Source organism: Nematolebias whitei, chromosome 16, assembly GCF_014905685.2.
Source record: "Nematolebias whitei isolate Nwh7 chromosome 16, NemWhi1, whole genome shotgun sequence".
Taxonomy (NCBI): domain Eukaryota; kingdom Metazoa; phylum Chordata; class Actinopteri; order Cyprinodontiformes; family Rivulidae; genus Nematolebias; species Nematolebias whitei.
The window spans coordinates 27,223,760-27,244,231 of record NC_056513.1 but is presented as its reverse complement, the minus strand read 5'-3'; the positions used below and the strand labels follow the sequence as shown (position 1 = coordinate 27,244,231).

General features: G+C 38.5%; 1 protein-coding gene across 1 annotated transcript in view; it reads right to left on the bottom strand.

The window, feature by feature from the left end:
* The window catches only part of prom1b (prominin 1 b), a gene marked incomplete in the record, with an annotated part of 38,979 nt that extends 19,187 nt beyond the window's left edge, over nt 1–19,792 (bottom strand). Inside the window, 1 exon segment of the mRNA XM_037689839.1 lies at nt 19,193–19,792. Within this exon segment, the coding sequence (XP_037545767.1) occupies nt 19,193–19,463 (271 nt within the window).
* Nucleotides 19,793–20,472: the final 680 nt, after the last annotated feature.

Genomic DNA, 20,472 nt, shown 5'->3' with positions numbered 1-20,472 from the left:
AGTTGTTTTTAAAATCCCTTAGAGTGGTTGTGATGTATGTTATACACTCATGGCCTGTAGAGGACAGTATTTGAGTTGCCTGCATTGGTATTAACCTGATTTGCAATACAAAGCAAGAAAATAAAGATGGTGGTTCAGCTATAACGCCACACGGTCTCATCTCGTCCATCCTAACGCCTTCACACGTTAGTAGAAGACATAACATGGTGTCAGGAGTGGGATTCAAACCCACGCCTCCATTAGGAGACCAGAAATTCTAGGGATTCTATTCTTCTTAGAATCCCAGTGCACCATGACAGACAGCATCCAACATCTGCAGGGTGCTTGCAGGAGCGTTCATGTAAATAATGTCACCATAGTCAATGGAGGGAAGGAAAGATGCAGTTACAAGGCATTTCCTAACATTCACAGTTAAACAGGATTTTTTTTCTGAAAAAGAAACCAAATTTTATTTTCAGTTTCTTTACCAACTTTTCGACATGAGACTTAAAAGAGAGATGTGAGTCGACCAAGATACCCAAGGATGTAAGAATCGGCAAACTCAATAGGGTCACCATTCGAAGATAAAATGGAAGGAAGACCTACTAGTACCGACTTCCTGTTTGAAAATAACATCCCTTTAGTTTTATCAGCATTTAGCACCAGTTTGAGATGGAACAAATCTGACTGGATGATGTCGAATGTAGACTGTAAAAGATGAATAAACCTTAGCAACTGTTCTAGCTGACAATTAAATAACTGTATCATCGACATAGAAATGTAAGGATGCATCAGGGATGATCTGACCTCCATTACTTAAGTAGATTATGAAGAGGGTGGGTCTTAAGACTGAGCCTTGTGGTACACCACTGTTGACTTTTAGATAGATGGAAGAAGTACCGTTATATTGAACACATTGCCTCCGATCTGAGAGATAATTAGAGAACCAACCAAAGTGTGATCTGAGAAACCAATTTCTGAGAGTTTATGACATAATATGTCATGATCTACAGCATCAAAAGCTTTAGACAGGTCTAAGAAAAGTTCAGCACAATAATCCTTAGCATCCAAAGCTTCAACAACGTCATTAAGAACCTTCAGCAAAGCAGTCATTGTGCTGTGTTGTTTCCTGAAACCAAATTGATGAAGAGGTAAGATGTTAAAAGAATCCAAATACTTCTTGACTTGAATATTTACCTATTATTCTAAAACCTAGGCTAGAATACAGAGTTTAGAGATTGGCTGATAGTTGTTCAATAAAGTGGGGTCTCCTCTCTTCAGTAAAGGTAGAACAAAAGCTATTTTCCAAGCATTTGGAAAGGTATTTTGGCTTATGGACAGATTAAAGATGTAAGACACTGGCTCTGCTATGATAAAGGTTTAAACATGTGGATCTGTTAACTAGAAGTAAACTCTACCTTCATTTCTTTTTTCAACCATTTTTTGAGCTGCATTCATGACAAAAACAGGAAAGATGACCAGTAAAGGTGTTACTTGAAGCTGATGAGCAGGCTTGTGTTTTATCTGAGGGAAAATATCTTTATCCGTAATACTGCATGATACATTTAATGTACAACGTGACTGTTCAGTTACAGGCCTAGCAAGAAACAGTTTAAATAACTACATGCAATTTCATGCGATAGTGCAAGATGTTATGCACTGAGTGTGTAGCCATCTTGAATCAGGCTGTTTCAATACTTTAGCTAATCTAACAATCTGGTGTTTCATTACAAATAATGCCATCTTCGAAATTCCGTATCCAATACAGGTGTAAACAAAATAAAAGATGAAATTTTGTTTTCTTGTCCCATATTCATCTTTTGATGTCAAACCCAAACCAAAAAGTACATGAATTGGTATTACTTTTTCAGTACTACTTGAGAGGAGTGTAATTTGTAGTTCCTGATGAGGCACATGAGTAATGCTACTGTAGCATTACGCTGACATTTAACATTGAGTTACATTGACAGTAAATTCATTAGGAGCTTGTTCAATAAAGGAGACGAGCTGCAAGGGTAGTCAGGATCAGTGTACATCTGACAACATTTATTCAAATAAAAACAAGTAAAAGGGTTATTTGGGATTGGGTAGTAATTATTTATTAGTAGTAACTGTTAGCCAATTCTTAGCAGCAACTATTTCATTAAAAAAAAAAAGGCTTATGCTGAAGCGGCATGGTGGCGCAGTTGGTAGAGCTTCCACCTCTCAGTGAGGTCGCCGGATCGAATCCCGGCTGGGGACCTTTCTGGGTGGAGTTTGAGGATTCTCTCCATGCATTTGTGGGTTTTCTCCGGGTACTCCAGTTTCCTCACACAGACCAAAAACATGCATGTTAGTCTGATTGGTAACTCTAAATTGTCCCTAGGTGTGAGTGAGAGAGTGAATGATGGTCTCATTTGTCTCTATATGTGTCCCTGTGATGGACTGGAGACATGTCCAGGGTGTCCCCTGCCTCTCGCAGTGACTGCTGGACATGGGCACCAGTGACACCCGTGACCCGAAAAGGAAGAAGCGGGTAAAAGATAATGGATGGATGGCTTGTGGTGAAAATTGAATTTGTGGAGAAAAGTATGTGGTAAAGATAAAAATATATTTAAAAAATGTTTTAATTAATAAAAGCACAAACTTTTTATTTTTTAAGTCAGGTCCTCTGGATGGTTTATTTTTTTTAATGATTTGTCTTTCATCCAAAAGACTTCATCAGTCCAAGGAACCCAACAAACTCAGTCTTATAAGTAGCACCTTCACATAGTGGGTCAACCAGTTTGACGGAGCTCAGATGGTTTGTTCGCCCTCTCCCCCGCCGACTCATTTGAGGCAGTCATGGTCAAAGTGGTTCAAAACATCCTGTTTCATGCTCAATAATCCAGGTAGAAAAATCCAACGAAGTTAAGTCTGGTCCTCTGGACGGTTTCTGTTTATTGAAACGTTTCATCTATGTGAAGCTTTAGGATGAAAGACGAAACGTTTCAACACAAAGAAACCGTCCAGAGGACCAGACTTAACTTTGTTGGATTTTTCTACCTGGATTATTGAGCGGGCAGCACGGTGGCGCAACTGGTAGAGCTGCTGCCTCTCAGCGAGCAGGTCCCTGGTTCAAATCCCGGTCCGGGGGTCTTTCTGGGTGGAGTTTGCATGTTCTCTCTGTGCATGAGTGGGTTTCCTCCCACAGACCAAAAACATGCATGTTAGTCTGAATGGTAACTCTAAATTGTCCCTAGGTGTGAGTGAGAGGTTGTTTGTCTCATTTGTCTCTATGTGTCCCTGTGATGAACTGGAGACCTGTCCAGGGTGTCCCTCACTTCTCACACAGTGATGGCTGGATATGGGCACCAGTGACAGCACGATCCAAAAAGGAAGAAGCGGTAAAAGATAATGGAAGGATGGATTATTGAGCATGAATCAGGTTTTTATTTTTTAGTTCATAATCTTCCTATTTGAAAATAAAACTGTGCTGTGTTACATCAAATTCACAAAAGTATAGTTATGTTGTTTTCAACATTGTTCACTGCAATGTTTACTGGTTGTTAAAACAAACAAACAAACAAAAAACTCAGTATATTTTTTTAATGTACCAAGAGCAAAAGAAAACTGTACAACTATGAGTTGGAGTAAAACCACCAGCATTAAGAGCTTCTTTTTACCATTTTGCACCAAATGTTTGTATTTCAGCACAACATAGAAGCCAGAGACCATCAGTGATGTTTTTAATTAATCAGTCTGTCATTTTTTAATGAACTAAACGATCAATTTGACTGTAAGTTGTTGTTTTTTGCCATCCTTTATATAAAAAAAAATTAAAAAAAAAAAGAATGCATAAAAAGTTTACCAAATATGAACACATCTACAAAAAGATGCAAAAATGCAAATTTTATAAAACTCCATACATTAAACACTAAAGTTTAATAACTTCGTTTTACACGAGTTTTAATTGGAGTTTCCTTCTGGATCAACAGCATGTCCACAACCAATCACAGTAATTAAAACAAGCAGAAAAACACCAGAATATGACCCACTTTGAGAGCACGCAGACGTGTTTGCACACCCGTGTGTGGCTGTGCCATCTGTAGTGCTGGTAGCAGCCCCACGTTAGCATTAGCCCAGTGCATGTAAATCCTCTAATCCACCCTGTGTATCCAGTGGATAAGACAGTTTCCCCGCTTAGTGAAAGATGCTAGAACGCCCTTCCACAGTAAAAGATATCCATACCCATATGAATTCAAATGGTTGTTGCTGATCATATATATTTAAAACAACTCACATGTTTCTATTTTTTTTCCACATGGTGGCAATGTTTAAAAAAAACAAAACTCAAATAAATTAATCTCGGCTCCATCACAGCAATTATCCTCTGCCAGCACATCACTCTGATGATCAGACTCTGAAAAACGCTGCATTATTAATGTGTTTTATTGTCTGCTCTTAGTCAGGCAGATATCACGGGACTCGTGCTCCTCCTCCGGAGAATTTGGTGGGATTTGAGCTGCTCGACTGAAAGCTAAAAAACTGTTAATTTCATTAGATTGACAGAGATTTTGGGGGGAGTTTGTGACAATTATTTTGACAAAATTGCCACAATTTGAAGTGCCATCTTTCGCTCACCTATAGTTTAATCTTCTTTTTTTCAGTCCTAACCTGAACTCAGCAATAACAAAACCTCTGGCGAGGTCAGCAGAGCTGCAACCATACTTATTAATATTTATACAATTAATTTGCTCACTTATGTCAATTTATTCAGCATCAGAGGGAAAATGCTACTGCATGGTCACAAAATACAGTGTTCATATGAAGAATTTCAGGTGTGCTGAGTTTCAAAAGAGCAACATTGTGCATAAAGCATGGATTTGATTATGCTTGTAAATTTTACTTTAAGCCAAAGAACGATAAAGATGTATTTCTTAGTTAAGCACACCATCACCATAATCAGTGGGGCTTTTGACAGCTTAAAATTCAGAGGCTGAAACCCTTATTATGAAGGGGTTTATTTCAGCTGCTCCCTTCTTCAGGGGTCGCCACAGCAAGCAAACTCTCAAATCTGGTGATTATTTTACACCAGATGCCCTTCCTGACACAACCTGGGCTCGAACCTGCAACCTCAGGATTACAAGATCTGACCGACTGAGCGATTTAATGTAGCCTAATGGGTTGGGATCATTTGGAAGAACAGAACTAGTTGTTTTTTTTTTTTTGCTGTTAATGTCAGAGTTTCACACACAATTTTAAGACTGTATTCTTTAATTATTTGGATCCTTTCTGCTTCTGACTGGAAGACTTGGACGTCTGTAAAACCCTGACCATTACACGTACGCCTCACTGTTCATGAGCACCAAGTTGAGCGACTCCCTCAATCTGCCACTTTATAGGCTGGGAACAAACAGTGAGCAATTCACAAGAGCGGAAAGTCAGTATTGTTAATATCTCAGTGGTGATTGTGCTTGTACTATAATTTTATGACAAATACATCAGCACAGCTCAGCTCACACGTACACTTACAGTAGCAACTGCATAGTATAATTTCTCCCACGTAGCAAAGACAAATATCAGATAATCTAATAGCAAAAATGTAAATATACACGAGTCTTCATGACCTTTGTTTTATGGGTCAAAGGCTGAAAAGTTTGGGAATCCCTGATCAAAACAGACTTTTATTCCCACTTCAGGGGCCGCAATAGCGAGTCATCCTCCTCCATCTCTCTGTCCTACTACCGTAAATGTCGGTCTATAAGCCGCTACTTTTTTCCGCAGGCTTTGAACCCTGCGGATTATACAATGCTGCAGCTAATTTATGGATTTTATTTTTTGACGAGCTAATGAGCTTCCTGCCACCAAAAGCATTTAGCTTTGTCACACCTGGGTGCTTACATAGCTGCCCATTACACCTGCTGCCCAGTACTCTTGGGGGGGGGGGGGGGGGGGGTCCTCGTGATACACATATGAGAGTGAACCCCACAGTTCTTCATGACAACTACCTCCCTGACTCATGGTTACTCTACTGAATGGCCTAACACAAACTAATACATAATGAACACATAAATTAGGCTAACAAGAACAGACTAATCAGTAGGCTTGTCGCGATAAACAATAAATAAATTAATTGCATGATGAATGAAAATTATCAACCCAAGTTTTATTTATCGACTTTATAATTTCTTCATGTCTTTCTCTTTCTACTGAAGACACTGGATGACAAAAGGCTCACCCCTCCCTTTCTCTTTTCTTTTTAAAATCTGGTTTAACCATCCAAAATTGTGTTTTTGGATTGTTAAAAGCAGCTAAGCTGAGAAGCTAAGCTACGAGCTAAGCTAACAGGCCGACCTCGGGGAAACAACCTCCGTCTTGTCGAAGCTCCAAAATTCACGGTTGAAACCCGTGCCTTTGTCTAAAAAGTTGTTTTTCTCTGCAAAAAGAAGCACCCACACCTGCCCCCACCCTCTTTCGCCCCACTCTGGGCCCATGCGCAAGACCCTTAACCCCCATCTGCTCCCTAAACAGGTCTCTCTTGAAAATGAGTTTTCGTGGCTCAATGAGACTACCTGTAAAGGGTAAATGAAAGCTGAGAACTTGTTTACTGATTTTTACTTAAAAGTTTTGTGTGAAAAATACTATGCTAAAGAGTTCTAACCATACAGAGCGTCCTCCATTTTGAGAACTTTTTTTTTTTTTTTTTATTAAAGATTTTAATCACACATTACAAACATCTGTTTGCCAGGGGTATAGATATTAATGTAAAAGAGATAATATTCTAGTACAAAACATAAAAAACCATGAAATTATATTTACAATTTATACAGAGTTTAAATTCACAATTTATACAGAGTTTAAATTCACATTAAGCTTTTCCAGAGTTGAGATGGTTTTCATTGCCTTTTGGTTTTCCAGTCCATTAATTGAGGTGATGTATTGAAGAAGTTCTTTGCTGAAATGGGTTATGTTTGGTTTGGAGTTGGACCATTTTTTCTTGTGAATGTGAAACTTTCCCAGGAGAAGTAGAAGTTGGGTGAAGTGCAATAAGTCTTTATTCGTGCCTTTGTCTTCAAAGCATAGTATAATGTCTTTCTCTGTAAGCTGAATTATTTGTCCAGTTTTTTGCTGTATGAATTGTTGCACATCTCTCCAGAATGAGATTGTATGAACACATTGATAGAATAAATGAGAAATAGTTTCTATGTGTAGTTCACAGAATGTACAAGAATAGTCAATGTCAAGTTTAAATCTTTCCAGTGTTTTTTTAACAGGATATACATTATGAATAATTTTATATGAAACCTCTTTAACTTTGTTTGTTATGCAAAATTTTTCCCCATTTAACCACATCTGCTTCCAGTTAACTCCTTCAAATATGGAAGACCAGAAAAATCTACCAGGAGGCAGAGTGATCTTCTGCAGACAAGTTCTTATGAGTTTGTTGGAGCATGTTTTTTTTTGTTACATCAATTCCATCCAGCATTACGGGGCTTCTAATTTGGTCTCTAGGCAAATTGTTCACTTTTGTTCCTTTGAAGAGCTGCCTCATAGATTTTGGTAGAGCATCAAAAACTACAGCATACTCTTTAGGTGTTACAGGAATTTTAAGTCTAATCAGAAATTCAGTGTATGTCATAAAGGTTCCATTATCATTTAATAGTTGTTGTACGAGCATAATTCCATTTTCCATCCAATTTTTGTAGTAAAGCGACTTGTTCTTATATAAAATATTCCCATTGTTCCAAATGCAATATGTAGTTGGGGAGAAGTTGTGTTTGTAGGCAAGTTTCCAAGACAGGAGAGCTTGTTGGTGAAATCTCGATAACTTAATAGGTAATTTTTCAATTTTATAATCACATTTTAATAAAAATTGGATTCCTCCTATCCGCTTAAAAATATGGTTGGGGAAAGTGTTCCAAAGCGTATCTTTTCCTTTTAATAAGTTAGTTAACCATTTAATTTTAAAGGAATTATTTAGCATTTCAAAACTTAGGACATCTAGACCTCCAAATGTTTTATTATTACAGAGAATATCTTTTTTTAAGTAATGGCATTTATGTTTCCATATAAAGTCAAATAATGTTTTATCTAATTTTTTGCATACATCTTTTGGCATCTCTAATGATAAGGAAGTATATACAGATCTAGATATTCCTTCAGTTTTTGACAGTAGTACCCTACCATTTAATGACAGGTCCCTCATTAGCCACATGTTAAATTTTGTTGTTATTTGTTGTATAATAGGGCCAAAGTTTGAGCTGCTACGCAAATTTTGATTCTTTTCAATATTCACTCCTAAGTATGTAAATTGCTCTTTGACAGGAATATCATTAATTTCAGAAAGTGTGCAGTCTTTTAGTGGGAACAGAACAGATTTATTAAGATTCATTTTTAGACCTGATACTGAAGAGAATTCCTGGATCCATTTTGAGAACTGAAAAGCTGGAAGGAGAGACAGCCCATGTCATGTCAAGGGGCCTCCCTCCCATTTTTCTTAAAGAGACATGCTGCTCGCTCCCTCACTATCCATCCTTCGGTTCATTCTTATACTGCCATCCAGTGGTCAAAAAAGATACTACACACAAAAATTAACCAACGTTTCTTCTTAAATTTGACAATAGTTACTAATTATTGTAAAATTTCAAACAATATTATTGTTTATTGCAATAATTTCAGAGACAATCTTCCAGCAAAATTTGTTATTGTTACAGGCCTACTAATCACCAAAAAGAACAACGCTAAACAGCTATCCGAAATGATTATGTGAGTCTCACATGCTCACAGAGCAGGAGGACAGCTTGGAGCAGGAGGAATATAGCAATCAATAACTTCCAGGTAGGCTACTTTTTTTTTTTTACCAGCCATGTTACCGGCACTGTTCAGAAGAAAACATTTACTGGATGTATTCTGCTGTGGTTGACCGTCAGTCACATGGCCTCAGAGAGGGATTATGGGTAGATTTTATGTTCAGTGTTAATAATTTCGGTTAGTTGTTTAGCATTGTTCTTTTAGTGATTAGTCTGTTCTTGTTAGCCTAGTTATGTGTTCATTATGTGTTTTTTTTGTGTTGAGCCATTCAGTAGCCTAACCATGAGTGGTAGTGGGAGGTAGTTGGCATGACGACCTGTGGGGTTCACTCTGTCTGCGTGTTGAACAGTAAAATAAAGACAATAAAACATCTGGTGGTTGATTCTTGATCTACTTCTACAAGAGCTGCACATATCTCTCAGTACCTGTATGCTGCCATTCATGTTATAACGTGAACACCCACAACTTATATATGTAAAAAATTGTTTTTATTTAGTGTTCGCGGTTTATATTCGGGTGCATTCTATAGACCAGCAATTATGAGACTTCCATTTTCTCTTTAACTGTATCCATATACTGTATTTCCTTTATATTTTTCCTGGCAGCTGTATTGTTAACATCCTTCTACCAATATACCCACTGTCCTTCCTCTAAACATGTCCAAACCATCTCAGTCTGGCCCCTCTAACTTTATCTCTTAGTTTTACAAAATGTCTCCTACATGGTCTAATTAAGTTCAAGTTCAAATTTCTTTATTGTCATTGGCATTACATGTGGCACATGAGGTAGAACGAAATTGTGTACAGTTACATCCAAAAATAGCAAAATATAAAGTATAAAAAGAAAAAGTATACGAGGATCTAAGATATACGCTAAACAATAATAATGTAATATAATATGGTATATTAAAAAGCAGCCTGAACATGCGCCTGTAGTGAGAACATGGGTATGAATACAGCAGCTTAAAGACAAGTGATCAGCAGCATTGATAATCAGCAGCACAGATCAGTTACATATCACCAATTAAAGTGGCATTACAGTGATTTTTCATTTTTTTCCTTACAGTGATTATCCTGTTTAGGGATTTATGAGTCGAACAGCCTCAGGGTAGAAGCTGTTCCTCAGTCTAGTGGTTCTACACTTAATGCTCTTAATTTTTTATTAATTCATCTTGCTTTTGTATAGTAATTTTGTTTGGAATATATTTTGGGGACAAGGGGCAGATATTATAAGAATTCATTCTTCTTCTGCTGCCTTTCATTTTATTTCGGTGATTGTATATCTTTTTTCTTTTCTTTAAATTGTATTATATTTGTTGTTTGGATGAAATGAAATGAATAAATAAAACATACATACATACATACAATAAAAAAAATAAAATAAAAAAAATGCTCCTCAACCTCCTCCCTGAGAGAAGCGGGGCAAAAAGTGTGTGTGCTGGGTGAGTGGGGTCTTTCATGATGCAGGTGGCCCTCTTCCTGCATCTGGAGGTGTAAATGTCTGTGATGGTGGGGAGACTGACTCCAACAGACTTCTGTGCAGCCTTCACCACTCCCTGCAAAGTTTTTCTTTCTGCAGCTGTGCAGCCTCCATGCCACACGTTGATGCTGGAGCACAGGATGCTCTCCACTGCACACCTGTAGAAGGAGGTGAGGACTGAGCTTCCCAGACCAGCTCGTCTCAGCCGTCTGAGGAAGTAAAGTCTCTGATGAACTTTCTTGATCAGTTGTTCCAACTGAGGTTGTCATTCAGGTGCACACCCAAGTACTTGTACTGGAGACCACTTCCACCTCAGATCCTCCTATGTTCAGGGGGTGGGTGGGGGACAGGTGTGTTTGCTTCTTCTAAAGTCCACGTCCATCTCCTTTGTCTTTTTCACATTGAGATGAAGGTTGTTCTTCCTGCACCCGCTCTCCAGGTGTTCCACATCCTGCCTGTAGCTGGACTCATCATTGTTTGTGATGCATCCCACCACCACTGTATCATCTGCAAACTTTACAATATGACAGCCTGCTTTGCACTGGTGCACAGTCATACGTGAGCAGAGTGAATGGGAGGAGGCTCAACACATAGCCCTGAGGGGAGCCAGTGCTGAGGGTTATGGTGGAGGAGAAGTTGTGGATCCTCACAGACTGGGTTCTGTTGGTTAAGAAGTCTAGGACCCAGTTGAAAAGGGAGGGGCTTAGTCCTAGTGTGAGGAGTTTATCCATCAGGGTCTCGGAAATCGTGGTGTTGAAGGCAGATGTGAAGTCCACAAAAAGCATATTGACGTAGGAGTCCTTCTGCTCCAGGTGGATGAGAGCAGTGTGGACCACAGAGGAGAGACGGTGTCTTTAAGACACCTGCTCAGAGCCTCCTCAGCCTCATTGAGTGAACTGCTCAGCTCAAAGAATCTGTAGCTGATCCAAAATTGGTTTCTGATTTAAATGTAAGAGTAACCCGGTTTAGATAGAAGCTTTAATATTTACATATACCAGTTTTTTTTGTTTGTTGTTTTGGTTCACAGAAAAACCTTCATACTAGGCAGACTAAGTTCTGGGTTTACTGAAGTTATAAATTCCACCAATTTCACAACAGTATTAATTTTTTCCCTTTTCGCCGCATCATAAAAGTGGCAAAGTACCGTGCACCGACTTCAAGAAGAGATTTTTTTAAAGATACAAATTGCATACTCTAAGGTAATGAAAACTAAATCCTTGTTTGCCTGTGATGCTACACTAATGAGAACATTGCAAAATACAAAATCTCTTAGATTATCTTAAATGTTGTTTTCTATCACATCAAAATAATTCCTCTTTAAATTTTCTCCAAGACTTTTCTTTGTGTGTGTATTTATCATTAAACTTTTTTTTAGTTCAAAAGAGCTGACCTTATTGCATTTGCCACTAAAATATATTTTGGCCAATTAAACAAACACTGCCACCATCTTTTTTCATACACTTTAATTTACACCTTTAACTTAAATTTCTAAATGCTTATGTTGTTCCCATGTGGTTATTACAAGTTCAATCAAACCAGAATAAGATGTAATTTCTGCCATTTTTCAGTTTATCTTATCTAAATGGACATCACAGCATCAAAGAAATCTATACGGTCAATGAGTATATTATTCAGTGTGTGTGTGTGTGTGTGTGTGTGTGTGTGTGTGTGTGTGTGCATGCGTGTGTGTGTGTGCGTGCGTGCGTGCGTGCGTGCGTGCGTGTGTGTGAACCATCCCTGTCCTTAACTCTACAAAAATAACAGTCTGTAAAGTTCTAGGAACTGAGGCGACCAGCCACAAAATTTAAAGAGAGCTTTTTTAAATGGTACAATTTTTTCATTTAAACATTTGATGTTTATTAAGTTCCATTGTAGATACAATGTACTGTATTATGAAATTTGCAAATCATTGCATTCAGTTTGTATTTATGTTTTAAACAATGTCTCATCTTCTTAGACTAGAGTAGAATCTTGTAGACTAGAATATGATGGAAAAGAATAGAAGAGAATATGATTTAATGTCCATCCACCTATCTTATTATCTTTAACCCCCTTCTTCCTTTTCGAGTCACTGGTGCCCATTGGGCGGCTGTGGCTGAGTAGTTAGAGCAGTCATCCTCCAATGGAAGAGTTGGGGGTTCGATCCCACCAGCAGTCACATGCCAAAGTGTCCCTGGGCAAGACACTGAACCCCTCATTGCCTCCTATGTGTTGGTGTACATCTGTGTATGAATGTAATCTAAAACTCTGATTACTCTTTGTACAGAGTGCTTTATGAATGAATAAATGAGGGCACAAATTGTAGAGAAAAGCGCTTTGTCTTGATCAGATAGAGAGGCGCTATACAAGTACAGTCCATTTAACATATCCAGCAATAGCTGTGTGAGGGTGGGGGGACACCCTGGACAGTCCATCACAGGGAAACAGAGACAAATAACCATTCACTCTCTCACTCACACCTAACAATTTATAGAGTTACCAATCAGTTTAACATGCATGTTTTTTGGTCTGTGGGAGGAAACCGAAGTACCCAGAGAAAACCCACGCACGGAGAGAACATGCAAACTCCACCCAGAAAGGCCCTGGCTGAGATTTAATCCAGCAAACTTCTCTCTGAGACAACGAAGTCCATGCTCAATAATTCAGGTATACACTCCAACATTTTTCAGTCAGGTCATCTGGACAGTTTCTTTTTTTGTGCTGAAATGTTTCGCCTTCGATCCGGAAGGCTTCATCAGTCAAGGAAACGCACAATAAAACTGATTCTTCCCCCAACAGCTTACTCCAAAGTGGAACAAACTAGTTATGTTGGTGCTAAGATGGTCTCTTTGTCACGCCCCCTCCTTCATTGCCGGCCCTCTTCCTTGTTGACAGTCGTGTCAAACTGGTTCTCTCTGAGAGGCAACAGCTCTACCAAAAGACACCTGCTTTAGTGTCGCCGTTGGGAAATTCAATGTGAACTGCACACTACCTGTTTATAACATTTAAACAATAAATGCGCACATTTAAGACTATGTGACCAGAAAACTGATAAAGTGATTTGATTAAAACTATACAGATGTGAAAAATGTATGTTAAAAAAATTAAAAAAAATCAATAAAATACCTCAAATAAATAAAAAAGATTGATTATCAAACGCTGATCGGAACAGGAACAAAACAATTCTTAAATTGATGCATTTTGCAATAATTAGAGCTCTAAACCATCTGCCTGACTGCACACTCAAAGTGCAAAAAATAAGATGAATATTCATTCAACCTTTATTTATACAGGTTAATTCCACTGAGCCTCGGGGACTCATTTACAAGAGAGACCTGATTTCTTAACAACAGTGAAAAACAACAACAACAATAGACAGTCATAAAATAGGCAAAGGTATACAAATGTAAGTTTCTCTCTCTTTTTTTCTCCTTTTTTTTTTTTAACAAATCAAAACAAAACAGCAACCAAAAGGACAAGCAAGAGGAATAGTAGCAAAAAACAGCTAGATTATAAGGCGATTTAGAAAACTAAAAACAGGACCATGTCTGCGTTGGTTTGTGCCAGAAACTTAACAGATGTTTGAAGCCACTTAGAGAGGTCAAGGTCGAGAGCTTCAGGTCTTTTTGAAAGATATTCCAGGAAACAGGAGCGGAGTAGGAGAAGGCCCTTTAGCCTAGTTCAGTCTTCACTGAGGGAACACTGCATGCAATAATGTCATGAGAGTGCACGCTGTAACTGCACTCACGCAGAGACATGTAGGAGGAGATGTATGTATGAATATGCTATAGGATTCTTCTTTTTCTTTTCCCACTTCAGGGGTTGCCACGGCAAGTCGTCCTCCATCTCACTGTGTCCTCTGCATCCTCTGTCCTCACTCCAACTACCTCCATGTCCTCTAACTGCATCCATATTAGGAATGCGCGATATATACGGTACACAGTAGAAACGATAGACATTTAGCCTATGATAGAGATCTGTCTTCTACCGGCTAACCGCAGTAATGCTGTGTCTGATGTAAAATCAGAGTTGTCAGTTTAATCATTACTTTTTTTAGTTGAAAACTGTGTGTAAGTGGTGTTAAAGTATTTTCTTCGAGAGCTAAGTAGTGGAGCTACAAGTGTTGCTGCAATCGGACGCATGCGCAAAACACTGTGTTCTGTCAAAAGTTTGTGTTTTTTTTTCCTGTCGAAAGTTAAAAGTATTTGTTGGTCAGCTTTAGAGAAACCTGCTCTCTGATCTGTGAAAAGAACACTGTGTTGTGTGATTTTACTGCAAGACCCTTTGGTCAAAGCCACAGAGGAAACTGGTCGCCATTTTGTGTCAGCTCTCCTTAAAACGGAAGGAGACGCCCACTAGAGGGTTGGAGGGTGAAGTGTTTTCAGTGTAAAATGCTGCTCTGTTGCTGTTCATTTCTTAAGTGAGAATACTGGAAACTGTTAAGAGTTAACAACATATTTTTTTGTTTAAAACATATGGCTAAAACCCCATTTGATATGTTTTGCACTGTTTTGCACTACAAGAAAGAAGCCTAATACATGGTTTGTTTATTATTTAAAAACTCTCTGGACCTAATAGTAGAATTTTCTTAACTGAGATTATTTTGTGGTATAGCAGTTTTCAAAATAAATGACAACAAATAAATGGCAAAAGGACAACCTATGCTTTTTTTTCCCATTCCTATTGCAAGTTTTATACTAAAAACATATGCTGGTGAAGATTCTCAGTCATCCAGGACATGATGAATTCAAAAAGCTTTTTAGGTTTTTAGGTGTGAACTGCCAATCTACATATATGTGTGTGTGTGTGTGTCTTATGTGTGTGTGTGTCTTATCTCACTCAGCCTTATAACCTGAATCTCTCACTCTCTGCTCTTTGAATTGAGAAAGCTCCTTGGATGAGGAGCGAAACGTCTTCTGTTACAAATAAAGTCCAGTTGTTTTTTGTATTGAACGCTTTTTGAATACTAAAAACATATCGTGATATATATCGTTATTGCCACCCTTCACAATACATATCGTGATATGAATTTTATGCCATATCGCACATCCCTAATCCATATATCTCCTCTTTGTCTTTTTTGAATATGACTATTTTTGCATATTTGAAAACACACTGGTCAAAAAAATCAACTTACAGTGCTAGGAAAAATCAGGGACAAACTTATATAATTAAAAAGTACATTTCTATGAGGTATGTAATAGTTATTTTCTTAAGATTCGCATGCTTTAATGATGTTCCTCCAAAGTTAATTGATAAATAAAGCCTGGCAGCTCGTAACATCTTTGCCTGACTGCAGCCTTGATCACATGATACGAGTTTGTTTTGCTTGTTAGTGGCTCAAAGGAGCAGGCAGATAAGGTGAGTTTGATCTGCAACACATCCAAAGCAGTTTTAAACCGTGTCACATGTCATTACGACACCTGTTTACTTATTGCAAGTGTGGCTTTAGCGTGTGATGTGGGAGCTAACTTCTGACACAGGTGGTCTCTACCTGTGGGGCAGTGAATCCCCCTGGAAAGTCCACAGCAGCAGCGGCAGCAGCATATGGCCCAGTGGATTAAGGTATTATGTAGCGATGCAGGTGACAGAGAAAGCCTCCTCTAATCACTGATTTGCTAATTGATTACCCAACCAGCGTTCGTAACTCTGGACACTAAAATGGCAGCAACTTAAAACCTTCAATCCTATCGCGCCATGCCACCCTCCAACGTGACCGCTCAGCTCTACACGTAAAACAAAAACAAGCAACTTTTATTAATTCTGTCTGGAAAAACGTGACGGTGCTGTGAGGACAAACAGCAGCACTCCAGACAAACATGAAGGTGAAGAACCTGATCACCTCTCGGTCACATCAGAGCTCCACAGCTGATCACTCAGTGTATGACCTAACATTGATCACATTCATCTGCACATATAACACTGGGCTCTGGACTCAACGAGAACATCACTGGCTGCTTTAATGGACAGAGCAGCTGCTTTAGAACGAGTTCACGTCAGTTAGTTTTCATTTTCTAAACCAGAGAATAAAAAACACGTGTAATTCCACTCACACAGCAGAATTGTCAAACCACAGTTTGTTTGAAGTATTGAGCGTTTTTTGGACTTTGCTGTTTGCAGGGGTTCCCAACCCTGGCCCTTGAGGAATACCATCCTGCATGTTTTAGTTGTTTCTTTTTTAACACACCCGATTCAATGATTTAATTACTTCCTCAAGTTCTGCAGAAGCCTGTTAATCACCCGTTCATTCAAATCAGGTGTGTTGGAGCAGAGAAGCAACTAAACCATGCAGGATGGTGTTCCTCAAGGACCAGGGTTGGGAACCACTGGTTTAGAATATGATGTACAGTAGCGCTTTGAGATTTAGTTTTGCAAAAATGGCAGCAATACTCAGAGGTTTCAGCCTAATGACCCCTCATGGTAAAGAAAATATTAACACATGGCACCTCAGCACGGATTGAAGATATTTTTCACAATAATATAGATTTTGTTCTGCTGACTCAAAGCAACATACATAAAGTAAATCAATGTAATCTGGGTTGAATAAAGTGATATTAGATTATGTATCAAATGGACAGATATGTCTTTTTACCAATTACTTTTTTGAGTTGTACTTAATTATACAAGACATTGTGTTTCACTTGCTGGTGTTTAACTAGACTCAAACAAGTTTTAAAACTTGTACCAATAAAAACTACTTTAACATTCCAGTTGAAACAATTAGCCAGAATAGGAAATTTGAATCAACTATATAATACAATGAACAGCTTCACTATAGACAAAGCATCTGTTTATTCATGGATTGTTATAATTATTTCTTATTACTGTTATCTTTGAGTAATATAGGAGCCTTTTTATGGGTCCCATCTCCAAGTTTGGAACCATTGCTGGTCCTTGAGGGCCACAGTCCTGCATGTTTTAGATGTTCCTCTGCTCTAACACACCTCATTTGATTCAACGAGTGATTAACAGGCTTCTATAGAACGCGAACAGGAAATTTTACATCTGAATTGGGTGCGTTGGAGCAGGAAACAGTAAAACATGCAGGATAGTGGCCCTTGAGGACCAGGGTTGGACACCCGATGGATGACCGATGGTTTGACCAAATTATAACGTGTGAGGTGATAGCATGTAATCCTGATCCGAACTTGTTTTTGTATTGGAGTCAAGACGGTTCATCTCGTCCTGAGCATTGCATTGTTGACATTAACCTAAACCTAACCATAGCTGGTTTATGTACCAATATAGTAAACAAGTCTATTAAAATATGACAAAACAGTCTTAGCTACTGTTTGTTTAACTAATTTGTCCCTGCTGTTTTTATCTTTTACCATAATTTTTTTGGGGGAAAAAACACGACACTACTGGTCATTTTAAAACTGAATTTGATTTCTGGAGATTATCTGAAGACTTGGTCAGTTATGGCAACCATTGTTATAAATATGCCACCTGCAATCACAAATACTGGGGAAAAAAGGTACACAAGCAACATTATTACACGCACACCCATATTTAAACATATTTCATTCACGTTCCAATCCTATATATTGTAATTCATGTTCGTATCATAAGTATGACCCAACTTTAGCAAGGATGTATTGCTTGCAATCTGTAATGAGCTCATTTGAACTTGGTTCAAGGTTTTTGCTCCTCTAGTTCACCAGGCTTTTCACATATAAGTGGATGTAACCACATGCAATCACATGAATGTATTTTTTAAATCTCACATGAAACATGGGGGAAACAGAGATTTCCACATGGGTGCGTGTTTTTATTTCAAGACCACACTGTAACATATGAAAAAGTGATTTGAAGTTGAGGTGATGTGAAAGTGTAAAGGTGGATTAAAGCATATATGTCAGGGGTCTGCAACATTTTAGATCCAAAGAGCCATTTCTACCCTTCACTTACGAAACAAAATGTAGAGCCGCAAAACCTGCAACATCAGTGATTATCAACTGGTGGCTCATGGGCCACTTCAAATTTCTATGACTTTTTTTTTTCCCCACAGTTTTTTTCCACTTTAGAAAACAAAAATTACATAATGAACTTTAACATTTATTAATATTTTTACATTTTAGGGCTAAAGAAAAGACTGCATTCATGTAAAATAAGGGGAAAAGATCATAACAATTTTACCAAATAAAATTTAACCCTAAACTCTGCAGGTTTTTGAGTCTTCCTTTTAAATTTTAGAAAAATTAAAAAAAAATTGTATTCCACTTTAAAGTAATAAAGCATATTACATTTAAAGTGTATCTAAATATTAGGGAATTTTGTTGGCTATGTCAATGTGACATTAAGTTTTTAATTTCAAAACAACTTTTGTATGCATTTTAACTTGAATTAGGTCTATCCATCTATTAATTACTCAACTTATTATAGGTAACTTGTCCTAAAGGTATTCTAAAGAATTTCTGGTGGATTTGAGAGAACGATCCCACTTTAAGGCCGGATATTGGGTAAACGAAGTTGCTAAAGCTAATCATCATTATTTTCTCTAATTAAATTTAATAAAACATTTGCAGAAAAACTGCTAAAACTTGCCATTTCTCTTTACTGTGGTTATAAAAACGAACGACTTTACATTTTCTATTATGTCTGGTCAAAGCTTCAAGGAGCCGCAGGCCAAGGACCAATGAGCCACATGTGGCCCCAGAGCCGCAGGTTGCAGAACCCTGATATATAAAAATGTCAATAACATGTAAAAAAAAAAAAAAAAAAGTTTACTCTAGATTTTGCTTGTGTTAACTTAACATGAGTTAACAGTCTAATTACTTCAGGTGTTAACTGTTCTGTTTTAATTGTATTTTAATAAAACTGTGCCCCTAAAGAACACAGCTCACTTATATGAGAATGATTTGTGCCATGAAATATACTTTACTGTATATCCAAGCAGGGAGTTTTATCAATAAAATAAATAAATAAATACAAGTTTATGTTTGGGAGTAAAGAGTTGAGGAGGAGCAGAGAAGGGCCTCACCTGTGGGGAAGGAGTTTGGTTGAACAACGTAGAGAAACGCGTGGACCACGTGGAACAGGATGCCCATGGTCCCAGGCTCGTAATAAGCGTGCGTGTCATAAACAGCTGCGGGGACAAAGCCGAAGTCCAGCGGCTCCACGGGCGGAGGGGTGCGCTGCCTGCGGGGGTCCGACCTGACCTCCCCCCGCGCCGCGTCCCCCTCCTCCGCCCGCCGCTCGCAGCTGGTGGCCCCCCAGCAAAGCAGCAGGACGAGCCACCGTGTCCACAACATGGCTCCAGAAAAACGACTAAAATAATCAAAACAGGTGGTGGGCAGCTGACACCTCCCTCTCGGTGTTTATTTTTTTTAATTATTATTATTATTATTATTATCTCCAAAGAACCGTCCCAGGTGAAACTTTAAAAGTGAACATCCAGCCGCTTCGGCTCGGCTCGGCTCGGTTCGGTTCGCGCCCGGTCCGTTAGCTCCGAGCTTCTCGGGTCGTCACTGACATTTTCCCGGAGGAGAAGCGGCAGCGGCGGCGGGTGTCGTCACTCTCCCCGGTGTCCTCGCGCTCACCGGCAGCTAAGAGCAGCCTAATCTCACGTGCACGAAGAGGCTGGAGTGGGCTCGTGCACGCTGAGAGCGCCACTGTTCTGTAGACTGTCGTCATTTTACCAACTGCGTCAAAGACGAGATTTAGGCAACTTTAATTAGTAGTTACTAACAAGAGGTCAACATTAGGTTGCACTATTGAAGAAGGCTAAAAAAAAAAAAAAAAACTAATTAGTAAACTAGTAAGTATTTTGGTATCAGTAATGAGTAAGACAAAATCTAGTGGCACTAATTTTTGCCATAAAGGTCAACGTTTCATGGCACAGTCAACAAGCTGACATTTTCGGTGAGCTTGTTGACTAACAGAGCTTTTGGGCAATACTAGTTAACTTTAACTTTTGCCCTTGCTAGTTAAGAAACATGCACTAGTAGTAGTCGATTTGGGGTAAAACTATTTTTTTTATTTTCATTCAACCTTTATTTAGACAGGTTAATCCCATTGAGCTTCGAGGACTCATTTACAAGAGAGACCTGATTTCAACAAAGAATGATGACAACAATGGACAACAGTGACAACAATAAATAATTATAAAAATTCTTTTTTTTTGTAACAAATAGGATGGCTAAAAAAAAAAGAAAAGAAAAGTAACAAAAACAGCTTGATTCTAAGGCGAATGTAGAAAACTAAAAACAGGAACATGTCTGCATTGGTCCCTGCCAGGAGTCCAGCAGATTTTTAAAGCCA